This window comes from Rattus norvegicus, chromosome 10, assembly GCF_036323735.1.
Source record: "Rattus norvegicus strain BN/NHsdMcwi chromosome 10, GRCr8, whole genome shotgun sequence".
Classification (NCBI taxonomy): domain Eukaryota; kingdom Metazoa; phylum Chordata; class Mammalia; order Rodentia; family Muridae; genus Rattus; species Rattus norvegicus.
Genome location: NC_086028.1, coordinates 43,647,008 through 43,670,566, shown reverse-complemented (window position 1 = coordinate 43,670,566; position 23,559 = coordinate 43,647,008). Strand labels below are relative to the sequence as shown.

Here is a 23,559-nt window from a genome sequence, read left to right as displayed (position 1 = left end):
AGGCTTATGGAAAAATTGAGAACTGCCATTACTTAGATATAGAAAGAACAAAAAAGACTTTAACTGACCTCCAAGAACTCCTGTCCTACCTCTCAGAGATAGTCCTTCATGATAGGAGAAGATTAAACCTGCTATACCTTAAAGAAGGAGGCCTATGTGCTGCATTAAAAAGAAGAATGTTGATTTTATATATATCACTCAGGAAGAGTTAAAGACAATTTGGCTAAGACTAGAAAAATATCAAAACAAAGTTTTTAAAACGAGAGAGAGCTCAAGACAAAAATTGGTTTGAAACCTGGTTCAATTATTCCCCTTGGTTCACAACTCTAATTTATTGCTTATTAGAAAACATTTTGTTAAGGCAACAATGTGGAACCATCACTAGTGATGAGACAGAGCTATGATTTTAAGATTAAAACCCCAACAAAAGAAAAAGGGGGAATGAAGAATAAAGTCTCATAGTTTCATAGGTACGAGAAACAAAGTTATAAATACAAGGTTTTGAGAAATACATCTGGTAGTCAGGATGCCTATGACAAACGTGTGACCTTTCTGAGAGATACATCTGATGTCATGATGTCTAGTGATATAAAATAAGTTTGGGTGATCAAGATTCTGACTAAACTAAATTAAGACAAAACAAGGAAAAACAACTGTTCTCAGAAAGACCTGTGGTAAATTCCAAGAACGACCACAGGGTGTCATCGTGACCTTGCCCAACCACCCTATACACCATCCCCACTTCCAAGAGACATGACAACTTAGCCCTTTTCCCAGTGATTCTTCAAGGACAGGTTAAGGGCTAGATGAGGAAAGTGACTAATTGAGCCAAGAACAGCCCCTTGAACAGGCCAGCCAATACCTGAACAGATCCTTTGTCCTGTATACCACCAATGAGAATGGGCCAGCTAACCCTGTTGCTGAAGTCTACCCTCTGTGACAAATAAAAGTTGTGTGCTTTTTGGGTTCAGGGTTGCCGCTCCCTGCATGGATGAACAACCACACATATGTGGATTAAAACCTTGCAACCTCATGCTATTGTAGTGGTCACTTTGTCAATCTGTGCACTGTGGGTTGTGCTCATGTGGTAAGGCCACAATCGGGTCTTACAGGAGAGCAGGGGCCTATGAGGGGAATGTGCTCAATATCCGATATTTACAAGTACAGACACTTTAGGCATGAAGAAAATGGTGTAAGAGATGTGAGAGTGTATTCATATTTGTGGAGATTGTGCCTTGCATTCTTAGCTGCTTCTGTTCCCTTTCTACATTGTAGGAACTGGTTACTAGCTGAAGTGTGGGAGAAGCTGAGTCATGACATGGGGTAGATTGGGGGTGTGAAGAATGGAAGGAAAGCCCAACATATTCTTCACCCAAAACAAAACTGTTTCATTTTTGCCTAGTTTTGTACTGGGTTTTTGTTTTTTGCCACTTTTCTCTGTTCTTCCAGCCTTTGGGGAAATGGACTCAAAAGAAACCTTTCCGTGTGCCTTGCCAATTTCCCTCTGGCAGGATGAACAAGGAAATCTTTGGATTCATGGAGTACAAATGCATAAGGCAGAACACATGGACAAAGGAGATTGTGTTGGTGTGATTTGCAAATGACATAGCTGTAGCAGGGCATTCAAGCACCCTGGGCAGTCAGATGTTTACAGTGAGGGCCCATGCAGAGACCAGATATGTAGCTCAGTTAGCATGTGCAGACCTAATGTGCTAGTAAATGTCTGTCTTCCTATCACTGGAGAGGTGGAGGCAGGGAGTCAACCAGTTCCATAATGAATTCAAAACTAGCTCAGCGCACATGAGACCCTGCCTCAAAAAAGGGGGGGGGGATAGAGAGATAGCTCAATAGTTAAGAGTATTTACTGCTCTTGCAAAAGACTTGTGTTCAATTCCCACCACTCATATAGTAGTCCCCAATGGTGTATAGCTCCAGTTGCAAGGGATTTGATGCCCTCTTCTAGACTCTACAGGCATAAGACACAAAAGTGATATATAGACACACATGTGCAGACAAAACAGCCATACATATACAAAATATTTTGAAAGGTACACATTTGTAGCTTCTGACATCATAATGGAGAAATGGAGCAGGCAGTTTGTGCTGCAAGACAGCACGTTATAGTTATATTTATCTTGAAAGATCAAATCCATAAATATTTTATTTTGTTTAGTTTGGGTTTGTTTACCAATAAGTTCATTTATTTGGGGGCAAATTTTCATGTAATCCAAGATGAACTCAACCCCACTAAGTAGCGGAGAATGACCCTGAAATTCTGATCCTTCCACTTTTACCTCCCAAGACTGAGATTGCAGTGTATGTCTTCATGCCTGACTAAAAATAAAGACTCTAGGTACTGCCAATAACAGTTGTGGACTTTTAAAAAGGAAAGAGGAGACTCAACTCTTAAAGAAGCTATTATATTTCAGAAAGTGGTTCTGTGCTCTTTCTTATCTTCTCAGCAAAATTTGATTCTTGTGCATAACATTTATTTTCCTTAATGTAATTACCATGAAATTATAGAGCTGTCAAGAGTATTTAAAGAATAAATGAAGGAGTTCAGCAGTTAAGAGTGATTGCTGATCACTCCTACAGAGGAACCAAGTTCAATCCCAAGCACCCACATTACAGCTCACAACCATCTGTTAATGGGGATCTGATGCCCTTTTCAGGCCTCTTCAGGCACCATACCTGTACACCATATATGGAAGCACATGGTAACAAAACACCCATACATGAATAAAAAGAATAAATAAAACATTATCAGGAAAGTTATACCATCTATTAGAGCACATCTTCCCTCTACAAAAATGGATGAAGATGGCATTCATGACAATCTTGGTGTTGCAATTATTTTTATTGCCTTGTAAGCCAGCTACACTTGGTAACTTTGTGTATAACTAACAGTTTTCTTGGATAAGACTGTTCATTGTCTAGCATATACATACATAGCACAGAGGACTATCTATACACATAAATATTACACCTTAGTTATTGCCTGAACTTGACACTTTAATTTAAACACAGAAGGAAAAGAACTAGTTGTAAAATTAGGAGAAAATATGAAATAAAGAGTGGAATGAAAGATTTTCTAAGGCTACATTTACAGAGTAAAATTTGTATAAATGAGAGCATCACATGTGTGGTGGTGGTATCGGTCTTCTCATAAGTAGTAATCAGTCAATGTATAATGCATTCATAAAGTTAAGACGCCATTGAATGTGGATTAAACCATTAAATTTAAGATTAATGGAAAGAAAAACATAAATAACATTTCTAATAAGAATGTGTAAGCAGTAGAAAGATACAAGAAAACACTTTGTAAATGTAAAAAATATTCATCTCAAGAAAAATGAAGCCCACTTTTCACTCATTATTCTACAGATAAATAACAATAAGGAATCTACAGGAAGAATAAAATGTAAAAATCATTTTTCTTGAGTCTATTATGCTTTCGAGAAAAATGTCTCATTGAAAAATGTATCGGTACTAAAAAAATGGTTCAGTGTACCATGTAAAGACATATCTAGAATTGATTGGGTCTACCCAGTAAATATTATCAAAGGCTAAATTGGTAGTGAAGTTTCTTGGAAGCTTAATATAGTCTTTAGGTAAAAGAACAAAAGAAAAAACAGACATTTGTATTAATAGATTCAAAACCAAATATGCTACCTAACAAACTAGGAATATGTTTGGGATAAAATATTTCAGTGATTCGGTTTATAAAATGCTGATATGATGTTTCTACTTATTACAAAATATACAGACTCCAGTATACAGTCAATATTAAAGGGATTCATGCATTTTTATCTTCTAATCCAAACTATATCTTCTTCAGATTGACAGAAACATTTTTGCAGCAGGTAAAGATTGCACTTCACCATCGATCCAACTTCTTGTCCAAGCTGGGACACAGTGAAGAATTTTTTTATTCCTACATCAAATGGAGCCGTGGCTTTCATAAACATGACTCTCCTTCCTCAGTGATCATGCTAACCATTTGAACACTGTCTTCAGGAATATGTGACACAAGCCAAAACCTAGATTATACAATCCTTTGAAATATCATATTTATGATGTTCCTAGTATCTACATTTCACAGGTTATTCCTGTGCTTCTGTGCAGATGTGCATGTTAAGAGTATGTAATGAAATGAGTTTTTTAAAAACTTATCAGTTTCAGTTATGATGAAAATATGCTTTGAACATTAATTCTGACCTCTTTTAAATTCTACTGTGCAGTGAAAACATGAGTTCTAATAAAATGGTATCTCTTTTGTATGTGATGTGTTTATTTAATTGTGGACAGAGACCAGGTTTTCCCAGAAGGACTCTGAAAGAATGCCTATGAGGTCCAATCTTGCACAGGCAGCCAGAGCATTTAAGACCTTAAAGGCCTTCCATAGATGCCAAAATAATATTTCCTTTCCTCCTAACTCTTCAATGTTAAGTAAGAATTATGTGAGGCAAAAAATCAACATTCTTACAAATTCACAGTGAGCAAACAGTTTCCAAAATGTGCTGAATATCACAGGTATAGAAGCCAGGATTTCTTTTTGGATACACAGATTACATAGCTTAATACTCTGGATACTGACACTTTATTTAAAAGTTATTCATGGAGGCAGAGTTGTGACTTTCTACCTGCTATTCTAGGTGCCCCATCTTTCTATATATTTTTGGGGAGGTTCATTTTCTGGTCTTATTTAATATTCCATTTTTGAGGAGAAACCCTAGGAAAATGAGATGTGTATGTCTAATATACAGTCGCTTATGATGTAGTTAAATTTTGTTAGAGTTAAATTTACAAGAACACAGGCAGTCCACACATTGAGTCACCTGGAGGAAAAGCTCGCCATGGTCCTCTTATTAAAGAGCTCAGGTGGATGGAGGATGGAATTCTGGCTTGGTCACTGCACATCCCCTTAGCTGACAAAGGAATGTGGCAGTCAAGGAGCTACTGAAGTGAAGCCGGATTCTCTGATGAGTTTGGTATAGCAGTGGTGCTCTTGCTGGTGAGTTATGCATTGCGATTACTGGGTAAAGTGTGTTGTTCTACCTGTACCCCTTATTCTTGAACTGAATCAACTCCTGGAGAGATGCACATTGCAGTTATCGGTTTAAAAAATATGTGCAAGATCAACATGTATGAACGCTGTCCCTTGCTATTCTTGAGCATAGAACCCTTCTTACAAGGAGAAAGGGACTGAGGCTCTTCTAGTTCCAGGGACAAGATTGCCACCAAATATGCCATTTCTCAACATATTTATAATATTTCTGATTTGAAAATTGTGTTTTAATTTATTAATCACAGAGGTGTGATATGATAATTTGACACACATGAACAGTGCATACAGTGTGCATGGATAAACATCAGGGTAGTGGACATCTTTAACATTGATTCCAAGTGACCCTTATACTGACTCTCATTGGGTAATAGATGTGATTGTGACAGGGATTCACAGGAGTAAGGAGTTCAAGTGTATCCAAGCTCTGGGCTGCCACAGCACATTCTGTCCTCCAAAGGGAAGCATCCACATCTAAAACACATTGTGTTTGGGGTGGCCTTGGAGGTTTTCAGAATCAGGGCTATTGCTGCTGCTACTGCTGCTGCTGCTGCTGCTGCTATAGTCTGTTTTGTCTTCAGAAAAAAAAAACCAGAGAAACCAGACTAGGTGGTTTCCAACATATTGAATAAAAGCAAAAGTTGTGCTCTTAATGTAATGAAGATAAAGAAAAATTTACCTTTTCCAATTTCAGAGCATTTAAAACTGACTTTATCAGGTGTAAGGATTCAGCAGACATCGACCAATGCTTCTAATGATGAGAAATGAGGACAGGGCTGGTCTCAGTGGCCCAGTCCCTATCCCAGCTCTCAGGAAGGTCAGAGCAGGATTGGAGTTGATAAAATCTGAGCTACTGACCAAGATGAGTGAGACTAAGCCTCATAAGTCAATTACTAAGGCTGTAACTCAGGGCACAGCGCATGCCAAGGTCAGGCATTTGACCCCAGTAACACATGCACATGCACAGGCACCGGCACAGGCACACACATATGCACATGCACAGGCACCATTTAAATCAGCAGGCAATGCCACACTTTCAGCAGTGGCTACTAACAGGGTCCTGATAACATCTGACACTGAGAGTAATTGAGGAACAAACAGAAACTGTGGACAGTCTGGCATTTTATTGACTTAAGGAATAGTGGGGAGGTGTGGGTTAACTGAGGTCTTTACATGAAACGTGGTAATCATTTCCTACCTTGCACTATTAATTTCTGCTTAATTCTCCATCTTAAGAAATATTTTGAGACTTTGAAAAATGTTGCCTACTCCTCTTCTTCATTTAAAGTACTCTACTTGCTTTAGACAACAGCTGAGTAATATGTGTATAATGTAATACAATGCCTAGTATGATTTCACACGATGTTCTCTTGCATTATTTAATCCTGATGAGGGCATATTGCATATTCTTAATTTTTACATTGTACAATGATCTTAGTATTTTATTCATTTCCTGGACTCATCTCTGCTTTGATTTCCTAAGACTTCGCTGTCAATATTATGTTCACATGGATAACAGAACGGAGTGAGTGAATGCTGTCAAGAAAGAAACCCAAATCCAGTCTCTCACCAGAATGGATCTGCAGCAGGTGTAGAAAATTTGCTGAGAATTACATAATTGCTTATTTTATGACTATTTAAATTTCATTCTGTGACCTCAAAAATTTCTACATTTATTTCCTCAGTTATAACTTATAAACAACATTGATTCAAAAGAGAGATGGATGACTTCATCCATGTACAAATGGTAAGGACAGAGAATCAAAATCGTGTTTCAAAGCAGAGTGTGTCAGGCATGAATGGAAATAGAAAAATCTTGCATGATACACATGAAATAGCAGGTAAAGCAAAACTAAGAGTATTAAAAATAACAAAAAAGTATGTATATATCCCTTTTTCATATATATGAAAGCTTAATATACATTGGAGAACAGAGAGTGCCCTAATCAGGAAATTTATCCAATTTAATAGCTGTCATTTTCTCCTCAAGGACGGTTTTCACCAGGCCATGCACTTTCCAGAGTGTATCTGCTTTGCTGTTTCCTTCTAAGCCATGGAGACAGGAAACCACAGCTGTGGGACAGACTTCACCTTGGTTGACCTTTTCCAGTATGGACACACGGACACCTTTCTCTTCACAGTTATCATCCTGCTCTTTGCAGTGGCTCTCATAGGCAACATCACACTGGTCCACCTCATCAGGCTGGACCGAACACTCCACACCCCCATGTACTTCCTCCTCAGTCATCGACATGATGTACATCTCCACCACTGTGCCCAAGATGGCAGCTAACTTCCTGTCAGACACCAAGACCATATTCTTTCTGGGATGTGCCATCCAAACCTTTGTGTTTGTGACCCTGGGTGGGTCTGAAGCCCTCCTGTTCATCTTCATGTCCTCTGACAGATACATAGCCATTTGCCAGCCCTTGCACTACCCTGTGCTCATGAGCAGAAAGATCTGCTGCTCTTTGGTCGCTGGTACCTGGAGCAGCAGCTCCATTAATGCTTTAGTGCACACAGTGTATGTATTTCAACTTCCATTCTGTGGAACTAGGATTGTTAACCACTTTTTCTGTGAGGTTCCATCTCTCCTGCCACTGGTGTGTGAAGACACGTCCCAATATGAGCATACAGTCCTCCTGAGTGGCCTTGTCATTCTGTTGTTACCCTTCCTGGCCATCCTAGCTTCCTATGCTCGGGTGCTGGTTGTTGTATTCCGGATGGGTTCAGGGAAGGGACAGAGTATAGCAGTGTCCACCTGCTCTTCCCACCTGACTGTGGCCAGCCTGTTCTATGTCACTACTCTCTCCACCTACACCCAGCCGCAATCCATGCATTCTCCTGGGAGGGACAAAGTTGTGGCTGTGCTCTACTCTATCATCACCCCTGTTTTGAACCCTTTCATCTACAGCCTGAGGAACAAGGAGGTCATGGGGGCCCTGAGGAGACATATGGGATGATGTTTATAGACACAGAAAGTGGGTCTCTGGGTTGGCCTGTGGACTGATGTAAAGGCTGGCCTTGACAATTTCTGGGATGATTTCAGGATTGATATTCTGGTGGAAACTTATCAGGTTATCTCACTGACTGAACAAGAGCATGAACCTTTGCCCCCCAAACCCTGTGATACACTGACTTTTACTTGAATGTTGTCTCTGAAGGAGATGGAAGGGCCTTGTCTCTTGACCTGGCATCTCTGGCTGCCTGTGTGTCTGGATTGGCTTTCCAGAAAACCTTCTGTCCTGATGCAAGGAACTGTGGATTCTCAGACTGTGGGAGTCAGTACAGGTGCCTGCTATCTCTTTCTCTAGACACTCTTTCTGCAGTTCATGAGTATAGATGTATGTTTGCACATATTTTACATAAATTGGGAATATTTTTCTGGTTTTATTTGCAGGTACAGTCATTATATAAGAGTATACTGTGATGTGTTTTAAGGACAGTTCTAGAAGAAATATGGAAGGAGATAATTTAATGCTTGCTTTGGTCTTGTGTGACTATTACCACCTGAGTAAGACTTCTAAGATCTCCTATGCTGTTCAATGATATTATTCTGACTGCCTTTATCAATACCTTCCCAAATATTCTCTAATGGCTTTGCAATAAATATCATCAATGGATCTGTCTGACAGTATGCACTCTGTGTCTTTCCATGAATGATCTTATGTTGATTTTCTGCAGTCATACTAGCTTATGATAAGGACATTTAGACGAATAGACACAGAATAACTCTGCTTTCAAAATCCATAGACAATTTCTCTATTTTGTCCATGGCTAATATACGATAAGGGCCAACAGCAATAATGTTATTTCAAGGGAATTTCTTTTACATATAGTGACTATCCTTGAGCTACCTATGTGGACCCGAACAGCCTCGGACTACTTTTGGGAATAAAGTTTTATGCCAGCATGCACTGATTAAAAAACAATCTATTGTTTTTGTTAATTTAAATTTACAGATGATTGTGAGTCACCATGAAGATGCTGGAAATCAAACCTGGGTCCTCTGGAGGGGCAGTCAGTGCTCTTAGTGTTGACCCAGCTTTCTAGAGACCCTGCATGCTTAAAATAGTTCAATACTTGTCGTGTAATCCAAGTCCCAATTAAAAAAACTTGTGTTCACCTATGTACTGGTGTAAATAACATGACAAGTAATTCTCGGTATTAAAATCCATATGTTGTGGGGATAGAGTGATGATGTTGCAGTTAATAGCACTGGCAGCTCATCCATAGCAATCGAGTTCAAATTCCAGCACTTTTGTAAGGTAGCTCACAACTGTCTGTGGCTCAAACTCCAGGGTACCTGAGACCTCTGGCCTCAAGGGGTGCTTATATGTATATATCCACATCTACACCCACACATTATATTATTATTATTATTATTATTATTATTATTATTATTAACAACAATAATACATGATGTGAAATATTTTAGAGATTCCTTGTAATTGGTGTCAGTTATTACAGTGATAATATTAAGGACAAATAGAAACACCTCTTCTTGGCACTAATGCGAATGAACTGAATCTGTTGTCAGTGTGTGGGATCCCATTCCCCTACCTGGGCTGACTTGTCTGGCCTCAGTGAGAAGAGGATCCACCCTGCCCTGCTCAGACTTGATGGGCCAGGATGGGGGGATAGCCAAAGGGTTCCCTATCTGCCCAGAGAAGAAGGGGAAAGGGGATAGTGTAAGAATTTTGTGAGTGGGAAAGAGGAAGGGGAAGCAATCAGATGTAAATTGAATAAATAATTAATGGAAATAAAGAATGTACTGCACAATTTTCATGTGCATATATGTTTGTACATAATTTACCTATATATCATACTATACTATATAGGAATATGTAAATGTATGTAAAAACAATTATCAATAAAAGGAAGCTATCAAATTGAACTTGGTGAATGTGGATAGAATTTGAGGGAAGAAATAGAAGAGCAAAATATTGTTACTGCATTTCACTTAAATATGTAGTATAATTTTAAACTGAAAGGGAACATAGCTAGAGATACCCTACAGAGGAGGAAAATTGTGCTCTCAAAAGACATGGGCTATTTAATAGAAATCTAAGTGTCAGGCACAGGATACCTCCCTCATATTTGCTTAACTTTCTATTTCTGTGACACAGCCCTCTGTCACTAGAGAGATAGCTCAGAGCATTATCTCTTCTTTCACAGGATCTGGGTTCAGTTTCCAGCACCAAATCACAGCACACAACTGCCTGAAACTTTATTTTGAGGGTATCTGACTCCTTCCTACCAATGCAAATAAAATAAAGTTATAAAATAAGAATTACATCCTCTGTGAACAGCATGCTTTTGCTGTTCTATTTTCTTGTCATTAATGTAATCCATAAACTCACTCTAAATTAAAAGGCTGAGGTTGTTAAGTATCTTCAGTACTCTGACCTCATGTGTACTCCATTGCTGTGACTGAGGGTTATCTGTCCCTATAGATCCTGCATTTGAATTCTTGGTCCCCAGTTGCAATGGTTTGGGAGGGGAAAGAGTTGGAACCTTTATGATACGGATCCTTAGTGATGTGTGTCACTAGGGTGGGCCTTGAGATTGTGGACCTCACCCTTTCCGCCTACCCTCTGCTCTGCTTCCTGAGTTTAGCTGCAATGTGACAAGTTGGCTTCCTGTCTGAATCACCATGGTGTCCCTACCTGCTCTCATGTCCTTGACATCTTTGTGGCAATATTCCTCTTTCTCAAGCTGCTTTCATCACAGTAGCTTATCACAGTATCAGGAAAAGAAATTAGAACAGAAATTGGTACCAAGTGGAAGAGCCATTGCTGTGAAAAAAACTGATCATGTGATTCTTGGGACTCTGGGAGTGACTACTGGTTGGAGTAAAGAATTGAAGTCCTTAGGATAGAAAAGGCCCAGTGTGTTGGAAGCAGAAGTTAGTGCAACATTTGTTAGAAGCTGAAAAAAAAGACATTTGATAGAAATGTGGTCAGTGGACACTAAGATTATGACATTTCAGACTAGAACAAAACCTCAACCAGAAGTAGATAGACCCCAGCCATTCATGTGATATTTGGACCAAGCATATGGCTTCATTATGCCCATGTCCTGAGAACTTGAATGATGTCAGAGATAAGGATAGTGGACTAATTGGATTGGCAGAGGATAGATGTGAGAGCGAGCTTAAAGTTTAGACAATGTACACACAAGGAAGCAGCTGTAGCTATTGAAGAGGTTAGTGCCATGAAACATGGTGCTTGGTACTGTGACAATGGGGAAAGCATCTTGATGTCAACCCCCTACCCATCAAAGTCTCCAATGTGTAAAGATGCAAGTTTACAGGAAACAAGAAAGGCTGGACTGAGTCTTTGCTCCTTGACAGCAACCACCTAGGAGATGCTTCCCCAGGGTCAGAACTGATGCATCTCTGGTCAGGTGGGAGACCCAGTGGGCAGGCTCCTTGCCAAGCTGGCATCAGACTTTGGCAGAATTATCCACTCTATCTGAAGGCCTGAAAGATGAAGGACTGGGGGTGGGGCATGGAGAGCAGCTGACGTGAGGCAGTGTGTGGTGGGGTCCAAGTCCCTGCATGAAGCTGTGAAGGTGAAGCCTAGATTGCAGTGGAGACCCCAGAATGTTGGGGATACAGGACTGTGGGACATCTGCCAAGGAAAACTGTGCACATGGTGAGGAGCAGCCCAAGGCAGAGTCTATGTGTGCTACAGGCAGCCAAGCTGGAGCAGTGGGGCTGCCTATGCCTTTGCAATTTAGAGTCTTTCAAGTCCTAGATGCCAGGCACGGAACTACAGGGTTTAGATCTTGCTGTGGCTTGATCTTTGTCTTCTATGTCTTCATTCCTGTTCTTAAATAGGGAATATATATGGTGTTCCTTTATATAATGAAAATCTTAACAATTTGTATATTCACTTGACATCCCAATCACTCCCTGACCTCCCATTTCCCTCCTCACACAGTTCCTCTCCCCATTCCTTCTCCCCTACTCTGAGAAGTGGGAGCACCGGCTGAGTACCAATACACTCTGATGCATCCCATCACTAACAAACTGGGCTCATCCTCTCCCACTGAGTTCAGATAAGACAGCCCAATTAAGGAAATAGGATGCACAGACAGGCAACAGAGTCAGGGACTACCCCTTCTCTGTTTATTAGGAGACACACATGAAGACCCAGCACCGCATATATTACATATGTGTGGGAGGCATAGATCCAGTCCATGAATGCTTCAAGAAGGTTACAGACCACAAAATAGATTGGACCAGAAAAGAAAATCTTTCTGTACCTAATAAAAACAGTAAATTATCAGAATGCAGAAAGAGTAATAAAAGTTGCAAGGGGAAAATGTCAAGTAACATATAAAGACAGACCTATCACAATTACAGCTGACTTCTCAGCAGAGACTCTATAAAGTCCAGAAGGTCCCAGGAAGATGTATCACAGGCTCATATACCACAGCTGTCATCCCAGACTACTGTATCCAATAAAACGTTAGGTCTTACTTCAAAAACATGTTCTCAACAAAATTAGAAAGTCTAAGTGAAATGACGATTTTCTGGATAGATTCCACTTACCAATGTTGAATAAAGACCAGACAAACTACCTAAATAGTCCTATAACCCCTAAGAAAATATAAGGAACCACTAAAATTTCCACAACAACAACAAAAATGCACAGGTCCAGCATAGAATACTACCAGACTTTCAAAGAAGAGCTAATACCAACACTTCTCAATCTATTCCACAATAGAAACAGAAGAAACTTTACTGAACTCAGTTTATGAGGCCACAGTCACTGTGGTACATAAACTACACATAGACTTGGCAAATAAAGAGAATTTCAGACCAATTTCTCTTATAATCATTGATGCAAAAGTACTCAACAAAATACTCACAAACCAAATCCAAGAACACATTAAATGTGACATCCACCATGATCAAGTAGGCTTCTTCCCAGGGATGCAGGGATGGTTCAGTATATCAAATTCCATCAACTAAATCCACCATATAAACAAAGTGAAAGACAAAAACCCACATGACTATCTTATTAGATTCTGAAAAAGCCTTTGACAAACTCAACACCATTTTATCACAAGCCTTAGTGATATCAGGGATTCAATGTACATATATAAACACAATGAAGGCAATGTATAACAGGCCAATAACCAACATTGAATTATATAGAGGGAATTTTAAAGCAATTTTCGTAATAATCAGAGACAAGACAAGGCTGTTCACTCTCTCACTATCTGTTCAATATGGTACTTGAAGTTCTAGCCAGAGCAAGTTCTAGTCTAACTATATCTAAGCAATTGAAAGACTTGCATGACAAGAAATTCAGTTCTCTGAAGAAAGAAATTGAAGAAAATACAAGAAGGGGGAAGGTCTCCTATGCTCATGTATTAGTCTGGGTAACAGTAAAATATGGCCATCTTATCAAAAGCAATCTACATATTTAATGCAATTCCCCTCAATACTCCAAGACAATTCTTCACAGACTTTAAAAGAGCAATCCTCAACTTTATATGAAAAAATAAAAGAGGAGATATTAAAAAACAGCTTATACAATAAAAGAACATCTGAAAGTATCACCATAACTGATTTCAGGCTGTACTATAGAGCAATAGTAATAAGAATCTGCATTCTGTTGGAATAGATTCTAATTGAATTCAAATTGGATTTGAACTGAAGATCCAGACATAAGCCCACATACCAACAAACAAAAGATCCAAAACCCAATCACGGGAAAAAGAAAGCATCTTCAACAAACGTTGCTGATCTAACTGGATTTCTGTATGTAGAAAGATGCAAATAGATATGTACTTATCACCCCATGCAAAATTCACATCCAAGTGGATCAAAGACCTCAAAGTAAAACCAGATACACAAAATCTAATAGAACAGAAATTGTGGAATATCCTTGAACTCACTGTTACAAGATGCAACTTTTTTAACAAAACACTTATAGTTCAGGCTCAGAGACCAACAATGAACAAATGGGATCTCATAAATACTTCTGCAAGGCAAAGGACACCATCAGTAGGACAAAATGGCAGCCTACAGAATGGGGAAAGATCTTCACCATCGCTACATCTAACTGAGGACTAATATCAACAATATATAAACAACTCAAGAATCAAACCAACAAATCAAATAACCCAATTAAAATGGGGTACAGATAATTCTCAACAGAGGATTCTCTAATGGACAAGAAGTCCTTAATGGCTCAGATCAAAACCTCAGGAGATAGCACATGCTGAGAAGGATGTGGAGCAAAACACCATGTCATTTCTGGTGATATCTCAAACTTGTGCAACCAATGAGGAAATCAAGAAGGCGGTTTCTCAAAAATGTAGAAATAATTCTACCTCATGACCCAGGTATAATACTCCTGGGCATATGCCCAAAAGATTCTCTGAAATACCACAATGACGCCTGCTCCACCATTTTCATAGCAGTATTATTGGTAATAACCAGAACTGGAAACAACCTTGATGCCCCTCAATTGAATAATGAATAAAGAAAATATGGTTCATTTACACAATGGAATGCTACTTAGCTATAAAAAAATGAGAATGTCATGAAATTTTCAGGCAAATGGATGGAACTAGAAAACATCATCCTGAGTGAGGTAACCCAGAGCAAAAAGGAGATGCATGGTGTGTATTGACTTGCATGTGGGTATTAGTCATAAAGTGCAGGATACCCTTGGTATAGTCCACAAAGCTAAAGAACCTAAATAACAAGGAAGGCCCAACAACGGATGTTATAATCTCACACAGAAGTGGAAATGAGATAGTCATTGGAGGTGGATCCAAGTATAGATCTTGGTGAGAAAGAAGGGGATAGCAATGAGGCGGCATCAGGTGTGTGGAGGGAGGGCCAGGAGAGTAAATGGCAATAGTCAGCTGAGGGCGGCAGAACAATGTCTAGGATTTGCCAGAGACCAGGGTCGGGGTATGCTATAGGGAATCTATGAGGGTGACTCTAGTGGAGAGCGCTAGCATTGTTGACTATGGAGCCTGAAGTAGCATCTCCTGTAGTCAAGCAGGACTCTCAGTGGAGGGATGTTCAGGATACAGTCTCACCCACAAAACCTTCGATCCAAAATGTATCCTGCCTAAAGGAGGTGCAGGGACAAAGATGGAGTAGAGACTGAGGGAATTGTCTACCAATAATTGGTCCAACTGAGACACATTCCATGAATAAGAACCAGTCTGTGAGAATATTAATCATACTCTGTTATGCTTGCAGGCAGGAGCCAAGTACAACAACCCTCTGGGAGGCTCTACCTAGCAGCTTATTGAAACAGATGAAGACATCCACAGTAAAATATTAAAAGCCCAGTAAATCTGGTGGAAGTGTTGGAGGAAAGATATATGAACCCGGAGGGCAAAGGAACTATGTAATAAGAACAAAAGAGTCAACAAACCTGGACACTTGGAGACTCCCAAAGACTGAACGAACAAGCAAGAGCATCTATGGGCTGGACCTAGACTCCCAACAAATGTAGAAAAATGCCCCTTGGTCTTCATGTAGGTCCCCTAAGAACTGGATAGGGTGTTGTATCTAACTATGTTGCCTGCCTGAGCTTTCTTGTCTGACCCCATTAGGAGAGGATGTGCCCATTCTGTGAGTAACATGGTATATTAGGGTAGATGGATACCCAGGGCATGTGCCCCTTTCTCAGAGGAGAGCGGGAGAAGTAATGGGGAGAAGGGACTGTGTGAGAAGGGGAATTGAGGGTATAACTTTGATTGGGATGTAAAGTGAATGAATAAATATTTTTTTAAAATCTTCAATATAAAAAGAAATATAATATATATTCTCCATCTAAAGGACAGGAATGAAAGCATAGTAAGGAGATATCAAGCCACAGCAAGGTCCAGAACCTGTAGTTTTCTGCCAGTACATGTCTGGCATCTAAGACTTGAAATCCTCCATGTTCCAAAGTCATAGGCAGCCCCACTGCTCCAGCTTGGCTGCCTGTAGCACACATAGACTCTGCCTTGGGCTGCTCCTCACCACGTGCACAGTTTTCCTTAGCAGATGTCCCACAGTCCTGTATCCCCAACATCCTGGGGTCTCCACTACAAGCTAGGCTTCACCTTCACAGCTTCCTGCATGGACTTGGACCCCACCTCACACTGCCTGACCTCAGCTGCTCTCCATGCCCCACCCCCAGTCCTTCATCTTTCAGGCCTTCAGATAGAGTGGATAAGTCTGCCAAAGTCTGATGCCAGCTTGGCAAGGAGCCTGCCCACTGAGTCTCCCACCTGACCAGAGATGCATCAGTTCTGACCCTGGGGAAGCATCTCCTAGGTGGTTGCAGTCAAGGAGCAAAGACTCAGTCCAGCCTTTCTTGTTTCCTGTAAACTTGCATGTTTACACATTGGAGCCTTTGATGGGTAGGTAGGGTTTTGACATCAAGTTGCTTTCTCCATTGTCACAGTACCAAGCACTAAGTTTCATGGCACTAACCTCTTCAACAACTACAGCTGTTTCCCTGTGTATACACTGTCTAAACTTTAAACTTGCCTCTCCCAAGCCAATTAGTCCACTATCCTTACATCTGACATCTCTCAAGATCTCAGGACATGGGTATAATGAAGCAAGGTTCTCGGCCCAAACACCACGTGAATGGCTGGGCTCTATCTACTTCCAAGTTGTTTTCCTCTGACATGTCATAAGCTAGGTGTCCACTGCCCACATTTCTCTCAATGTTCCTTACTCTGAGCTTCTAAGAAGTGGTGCACTAAGTTTTGCTCTAACACACTGGAGAGTTTCTATCCTAAAGGACTAAATTCTCTATTCTAGCCATAAGTCACTTCTGTAATGATATGAAACACATTCATTTTACAACAGCATGGTCAGGTTTTTCCCAGCAATGGATTTTCTAGTTGGTACCAATTTCTGGACTAGGCCCTTTTTTGGTGCTGTGATAAACTACCTCAAAGAAAGCACCTTGAGAAACTACATTGGTTTGCAGTTCCAGAGGAATATGGCCAGAAAGATTGTGAAGAGGTGGCATTAGACATGGTGGATTGAAGAGGGAGACTGGTTCATCACATACTAACTGCACTCCGTAAGCAGACCACAGGACAGGAAGTCGGTCCAGGGTCCACAACCTCAAGACCCACCCTAGTGACCCACATCACTATGGCTCCATACCATGAAGGTTCAAAATCTTCCCAAACACCATTGCCATTGGGGACTGAGGATTCAAATACAGGGTCTGTAAGGACAGATCATCCTCAAATCACAGAAATGGGGGGCACATGAGGTAAGAGTATTGAAAACACTTAGCAACCTCAGTCTTTCAATTTAGAGTAAGTTTATGGATTACATTAACGGAAAAAACTAAAACAGCAAAAGCAAGCCATTTGTGGAGGATGCAATTGTTATTTTTTTTTTACTTTTATTTTATCTGTGTTGGTGTGAGTGTGCAAATATCTTTCAAGTAAAGTTACAGGCGACTGTGAGCTTTGGTTTGATGCTGGATATTGAACCCAGATCCTTTGGAAGAATGGATAGTGCTGTTAACCACTGAGCCTTCTCTCTAGTGACAGACATGGTGTTTTCTCAAAGAATTATAAAACTGAGACAGTTTGAGGGAGGAATCCTATGCCTGACACTTAGATTTCTATTAAATAACCCATGCCTTTTGCAAGCATGATTTTTCTCCTCTGTAGGGTATCTGTGGCTCAGTTCCCTTTCGCTATAAAATTTTACTGTATTTCCCTTTACTCCCCCAAACTGCATCCACATTTCTCACATTCCATTTAATAGCCTCCTTTTGTTATTATTGTTACAGATGTATATGTATTCATATCTAGTATATAAAATATATAATAAGTTATATACACTATTGTGTGCACACACAACAGGTGAAATACATTCTTTTTCCATTTATTTATTCATTTTTTACATCCAGACTATTCCCCCCTTTTTGTTCCACCTCAAAAATCCCTTCAACATTTCCTTCTTCTCTCCAGAGAATGTGAGGGTTCCCTGCTTGTCATCCTGGTGTACAAACTCTATGCAGGACTAGGTGTTTCCTTTACCACTGAGGCAGGGCAAGGCAGCCCAGCTAGGGAAATGGAATGCCACAGTCAGGCAACAGATGAAACTCATTTTTATTAGTGCCAGAACAGGTGTTTCTATGTGTTGCTAAATTTATCACTCTAATTATCGGCACAGATTACAAATAACCAACAAGGCATCTCTAAAATATTCCAGAACACTTATTATTATTATTATTATTATTATTATTATTATTATTATTATTATTATTAAAGTATAAGTGTGGGTGTGGATCTGGATATATGCATGTAAGGGTTCCAGGAGGTCAGAGGCCTCCGATTCTCAGGAGTTGGAGCTACAGACAGGTGTGTGAGCTATCTTACAAGGGTGCTGGGGCTTGAACTCAAGTCCTCTGGAAGAGCAGCAGTGCTAGTAATGGCATGCCACCACTCTTGCCCTCAGAACATTTATGTTTTAATACTGAGGATTACTCATCATGTTACTTACACCAGTACTTAGGTGCTTAGAAATTTTCATTCATTGGTTCTTTGACTACATGACAATGATTCATTATTTTGAGAATGCAGGGGCCCTAGAAAGCTGGCTTAAGAGTTAAGAGCACTGAATGCTCCCACATGGGACCTGTGTTTGATTACCAGCATCCACATGGTGGCTCAAAAACATCTGTGATTCCAAATTACAACAAAAACAAAAGCTAGTAACTGTATTTAAAAATTCTGTGCATTCTGGAATACAACTTTAATCCTGACACTTGGTAGGTAGAGGGAAGTGAGCCTAAGTGAGTTTGAAGCCATCCTGGGACACATAGGGAGCTCCAGGCTAGCCAAAACCACAAAAAATTCTATATTCATACATACATACATATATACATACATGCATACACACACTCACGCACACATGCACATAAAGATATAATCTTGATCTTAAAAAGATATTCAGAAAAAAAGATATTCAGAATGTTTATTGAAAAAACATTATTGCTCTCAGAATTTATTGTATATTAGCCATGAACAAAACACAGACATTGTCTTTGGATTTCTAAAGCAAAACAATTCCAGGTCTGTTTCTCTAAATGTCCTTATCACAAAAGTTAGCATGGGTGATCAACATAAATTGAAACAAGGGAGATCAACATAAAGGTGTTTTTGAGAAAGGGTGCATACTGACAGACAGATCCACTGATTATGTTTTAATGAAGTCATTAGTGAATTTTTCAGAAAGGTATTAAAAAAGGGAGTCAGCAAGACATCTGTAAACAGCTTAGAAGAGCTTGGAAATCATTTTATTGGATATTTTATGTATTAAATTTTAAATGTTATCCCCTTTCCCAGTTTCCCCTCCAGAAAAACCTTTTCACATTCTCCTCCCACTGCATCTATGAGGGAGCTCCCCTCCAAACCACACACTCCCACCTTACAGCCCTGGCATTACCACACCCCGGGAAATTGTGCCTTCGCAGAACAATGGTCTCTGCTCATATTGATACCAGATAATGTCATCCTGTGGTGTATATGTGAGTGGAGCCATTGGTTCCTCCATGTATACTTTTTAGATGGTGTTTTAGTCCCTGGAAGCTATGAGGGGCCTGGTTGGTTGATATTGTTGTTCTTCCTATGGGATTGAAAACCCCTTCAAGAACTTGGAAATCTTATTGAGGTGACAATAGTCACACAAGCATCAAAGCAAGCATTAAATTGGCTCCCTCCCTAGTTCAAAATTGTCATTAAACTACATCACATTATAAAAACAGACCAACATTCTCATATAACTGTTGTGCCTATAAAAGAAAACCAATGAAATAGTCAGATTAATGTAAAATATATACACAGATACAGCTGTACTTATAAACAGTCAAAAGAGCTTCCAGAGCAAGAGGGAGGCAAGTGCAGACCAAGCACCTGTGCTGACTTCCACAGTCAGAGAAGCATGGAGCCTCGTATCAAGGCAGAAGGCTCTGTGGAATGCCAAGCCATCATGACAGGCAGCCAGAGATGCCAGGTCCAGGGACAAAGACCTTCCATCTCCCGAGGAGCCAACATTAACATTACACCCATCAGCTCAGTGTGGCACTCTGTGGGCAAAGGTTCATGCTCATGTTCAGTCAGTGAGACAAGCTAATGAGCTTCCATCAGACTATCAATCCTGAAATCATCCTAGAGAGTGTCAAGACCAGCCTTTGCATCAGTTCACAGGGTGATCCAAAGTCTCATTTCAACATTTGTCATCCCATTTGTCTCCTCAGGGCTCCCATGACATCCTTGTTTCTCAGGCTGTAGATGAACGGGTTCAGAACAGGGGTGATGATAGAGTAGAGCACAGCCACCACTTTGTCCCTCCCAGGAGAATGCAAGGAGTGTGGCTGGGTGTAGGTGGAGAAAGTAGTGACATAGAACAGGCTGGCCACAGTCAGGTGAGAGGAGCAGGTGGACACTGCTCTACTCTGTCCCTTCCCTGAACCAATCTGGAATACAACAACCAGCACCCGAGCATAGGAAGCTAGGATGGCCAGGAAGGGTATCAGCACAAGGACAAGGACACTCATGACAATCAAATGCTCATATTGGGATGTGTCTTCACACACCAGTGACAGAAGAGATGGAATATCACAGAAAAAGTGGTTAACAATCCTAGATCCACAGAATGGAAGCTGAAATACATACACTGTGTGCACTAAAGCATTGATGGAGCTGCTACTCCAGGCACCAGCGACCATGGAGCAGCAGATCTTCCTGCTCATGAGCACAGAATAGCGCAAGGGCTGGCAGATGGCTATATACCTGTCATAGGACATGAAACCCAGCAGGAGGGCTTCACAGCCAGCAAGAGTCAAAAACGTAAAGACTTGGATCAGACATCCTAGAAAGGAAATGGTCTTGGTGTTTGACAGGAAGTTAATTGCCATCTTGGGCACAGTGGTGGAAATGTACATCATGTCGATGATGGAGACCTGGCTGAGGAGAAAGTACATGGGGGTGTGGAGTGTTCGGTCCAGTCTGATGAGGTGGACCAGTGTGATGTTTCCTATGAGAGCCACTGCAAACAGGAGGGCAATGACTGTGAAGAGGAAGGTGTCCATGTGTCCATACTGGAAAAGACCAAACAAGGTGAAGTCTGTCCCACAGCTGTGGTTTCCTGTCTCCATGGCTTAGAAGGAACCATCAAAGCAGAATAAATCTGAGAAGGGCATCACCTGGTGAGGACTGTCCTTGAGGATACATTCCTTGGTTAGCTGTAGGGCACTCTCTTCTATCCTTGTTTTAGACTTTCATAATTAAAAAAAACAGTTCTTTTAGATATTCTTATTTTTTCTAAAGTGGCAAAATGGATCATAGCTACACATTCTAATGTAAGACTTTTCTTCTTCAAAGGTTGCATGACGAATGAATGTACAAAATCATGGAATCTTCTGCTCTATCCCCTTCATTTCTCCTGGCCATTTCCCTGGATGTCTGCAAGCTCTTCTGAACTAGGTCTTCATAAATACCAACACTCTGGCCTCCTTCTAAGGGATTCATGTCACAATCACATTTTTTTAAACCAGAGGAAGTTCTTGAAAAGGGTTTATATAATGTTTTGACACAGTTATGTGTAGGTCGTGTTGGTTCTGTAACCAAGCATAAAATCACAATCTTGTTATCCTCCTGCCTTTGCCCCACATGTTAGGATTATGAGTGTGCATCATCACACACATTTTATGCAATACTGGATCAAACATACGTTGCTGCAGGATAGATAAACACTCTTCTAGCTAAATTAAATCCTAGTCCTGCATAGATAACTTGAATAGAACATAGAATAAATTAACAACTTGACATTTGCCATGTAGCAAGTCAACACATTCTACCTCAATGGTAATTAAATTATAATGAAAATTAATTTAAAAAAAACTGTGAAGCAGCTTCTCACACCACATTAAATGTCATGCTAAGCACATTTCAATGGCCAGGCCCCACAGCTCTAGGGTGGTGATCCAGTTCTATCTGCCTGTGAGATCACAGCTAAGGCCAGCAGCATGAATTCTTCCACACATGGTTCTGTCCATTTGACGTTCACTGCTAATCAATCCCTGACCTTCAGAGAAGATGAGGTAATTCAGCATTTTTCCTGACCATCACAGACTCAGCAAGAGGTCCACTATCAACCGAATGAGCAGCAGCTTGGAGATGTCCCCACTGCGTCGCTGCCTTTTCTCACAGCATCAAGGGGCGCACAGGTGTGCACCACTCAACAGCATGTTTAGTATGAATTTGAACACAGATGTGTCAGTCATTCCACCATAGAAAGGTTTAACCCTTAAAAGTAACTCATCAACATACCCAGGACCTGAACAAATGGTGCAACTAGGGACATGGAAATAATTTTCTCCCATGAAAAGTTAAAGGAAAATGAGTCAACAGTAGAATTAAATGTACAATTATATTATACAAATTATATTATACAAATACTTTTTGTATATTAGAAATTCAATAGAATCTTGTGGATATCAGGAGTATGATGGACTCTAATTGTGGAATAATCTTAGTTTGAAAAATTGAAGTCAAAACAAGAAAGATGTATTTCCATACCCCAAGAAGGAACCCTGTGAATCTGCCAGATCTTGCACCTTCAGGGGGAGATTTTGCTAGACTACCACACCTGTGCTCCCATGCCAGAACACTGAGACCCAGCCCTAGTCCTTAAAACTGTGACATGGTTACATTCTGCAGAACCTGGGTAACTTGACTACACTCACTTTCACAATGCACATGTTTTAAAAGCAATACCTCAAAATTATTCTAGCCTGGAATAAATCAAAATCAGAACATGAGCCAACAAGAAAAGGATGCAGTGCGCTGTACAAGGTGGTGCCAATCAGACGTACCTGAACCAGCAGGGTGGGACGACTTGTGCCTTCTCACCAACTCTCACTCAGTTCTCTTCACTTCAAGGCTTCACTGGCTGCAGGTTGCCTTGACAGCTGAAGAAATGAGCTGGGGACCAACCTTCTGTTTCCCACCCACCTCAGCCTTGCACATGGCAGAGTCCTATGGGCACTTTCCTCCAGATGTATAGGGACATGGGGTTTGTGTCATATCCTAGGATAACCCATTCAATAACGACTGTGGTCTATACAGCCCCTTTGTTGTCAATAAATCTCTCTAGAAAGTTTGCAGGGATCAGACCTGCAAAGGCTGAGTGACTGACAGTTCACCCCCAATGAGAGACAGTTTGTAGATAGTACACTTATGCCTTCCTCAATGGCCTTTTAAATGAAATTATGATGTTTGTGATTTTTTTTACCAAAGAGAGATTGAAAAGTAAAAGTGCTGCGATGTGCTCTGAGGAATGAATCCACTCGAGCCAGGTCATCTGATGTAGGAAGGCTACACTCCCATGGTCAACAATCTCGACCGTATTTTTGGAATTATGTCTACACTATGAATTTGGAAGTTGTTGCTTTCACCTTATATAAACAGACCTTCAG

General features: G+C 40.4%; 1 protein-coding gene and 1 pseudogene across 1 annotated transcript; one reads left to right on the top strand and one right to left on the bottom strand.

Annotated features, from left to right (window-relative positions):
• Positions 7,119-8,028, top strand: Or2ak5g-ps1 (olfactory receptor family 2 subfamily AK member 5G, pseudogene 1; annotated as a pseudogene).
• On the bottom strand, positions 20,317-21,237 carry Or2ak6c (olfactory receptor family 2 subfamily AK member 6C). Its single transcript, NM_001000015.1, has one exon. The coding sequence runs from the start codon at positions 21,235-21,237 to the stop codon at positions 20,317-20,319; it is 921 nt and encodes a 306-aa protein (NP_001000015.1).
• Between the last annotated feature and the right edge of the window lie 2,322 nt (positions 21,238-23,559).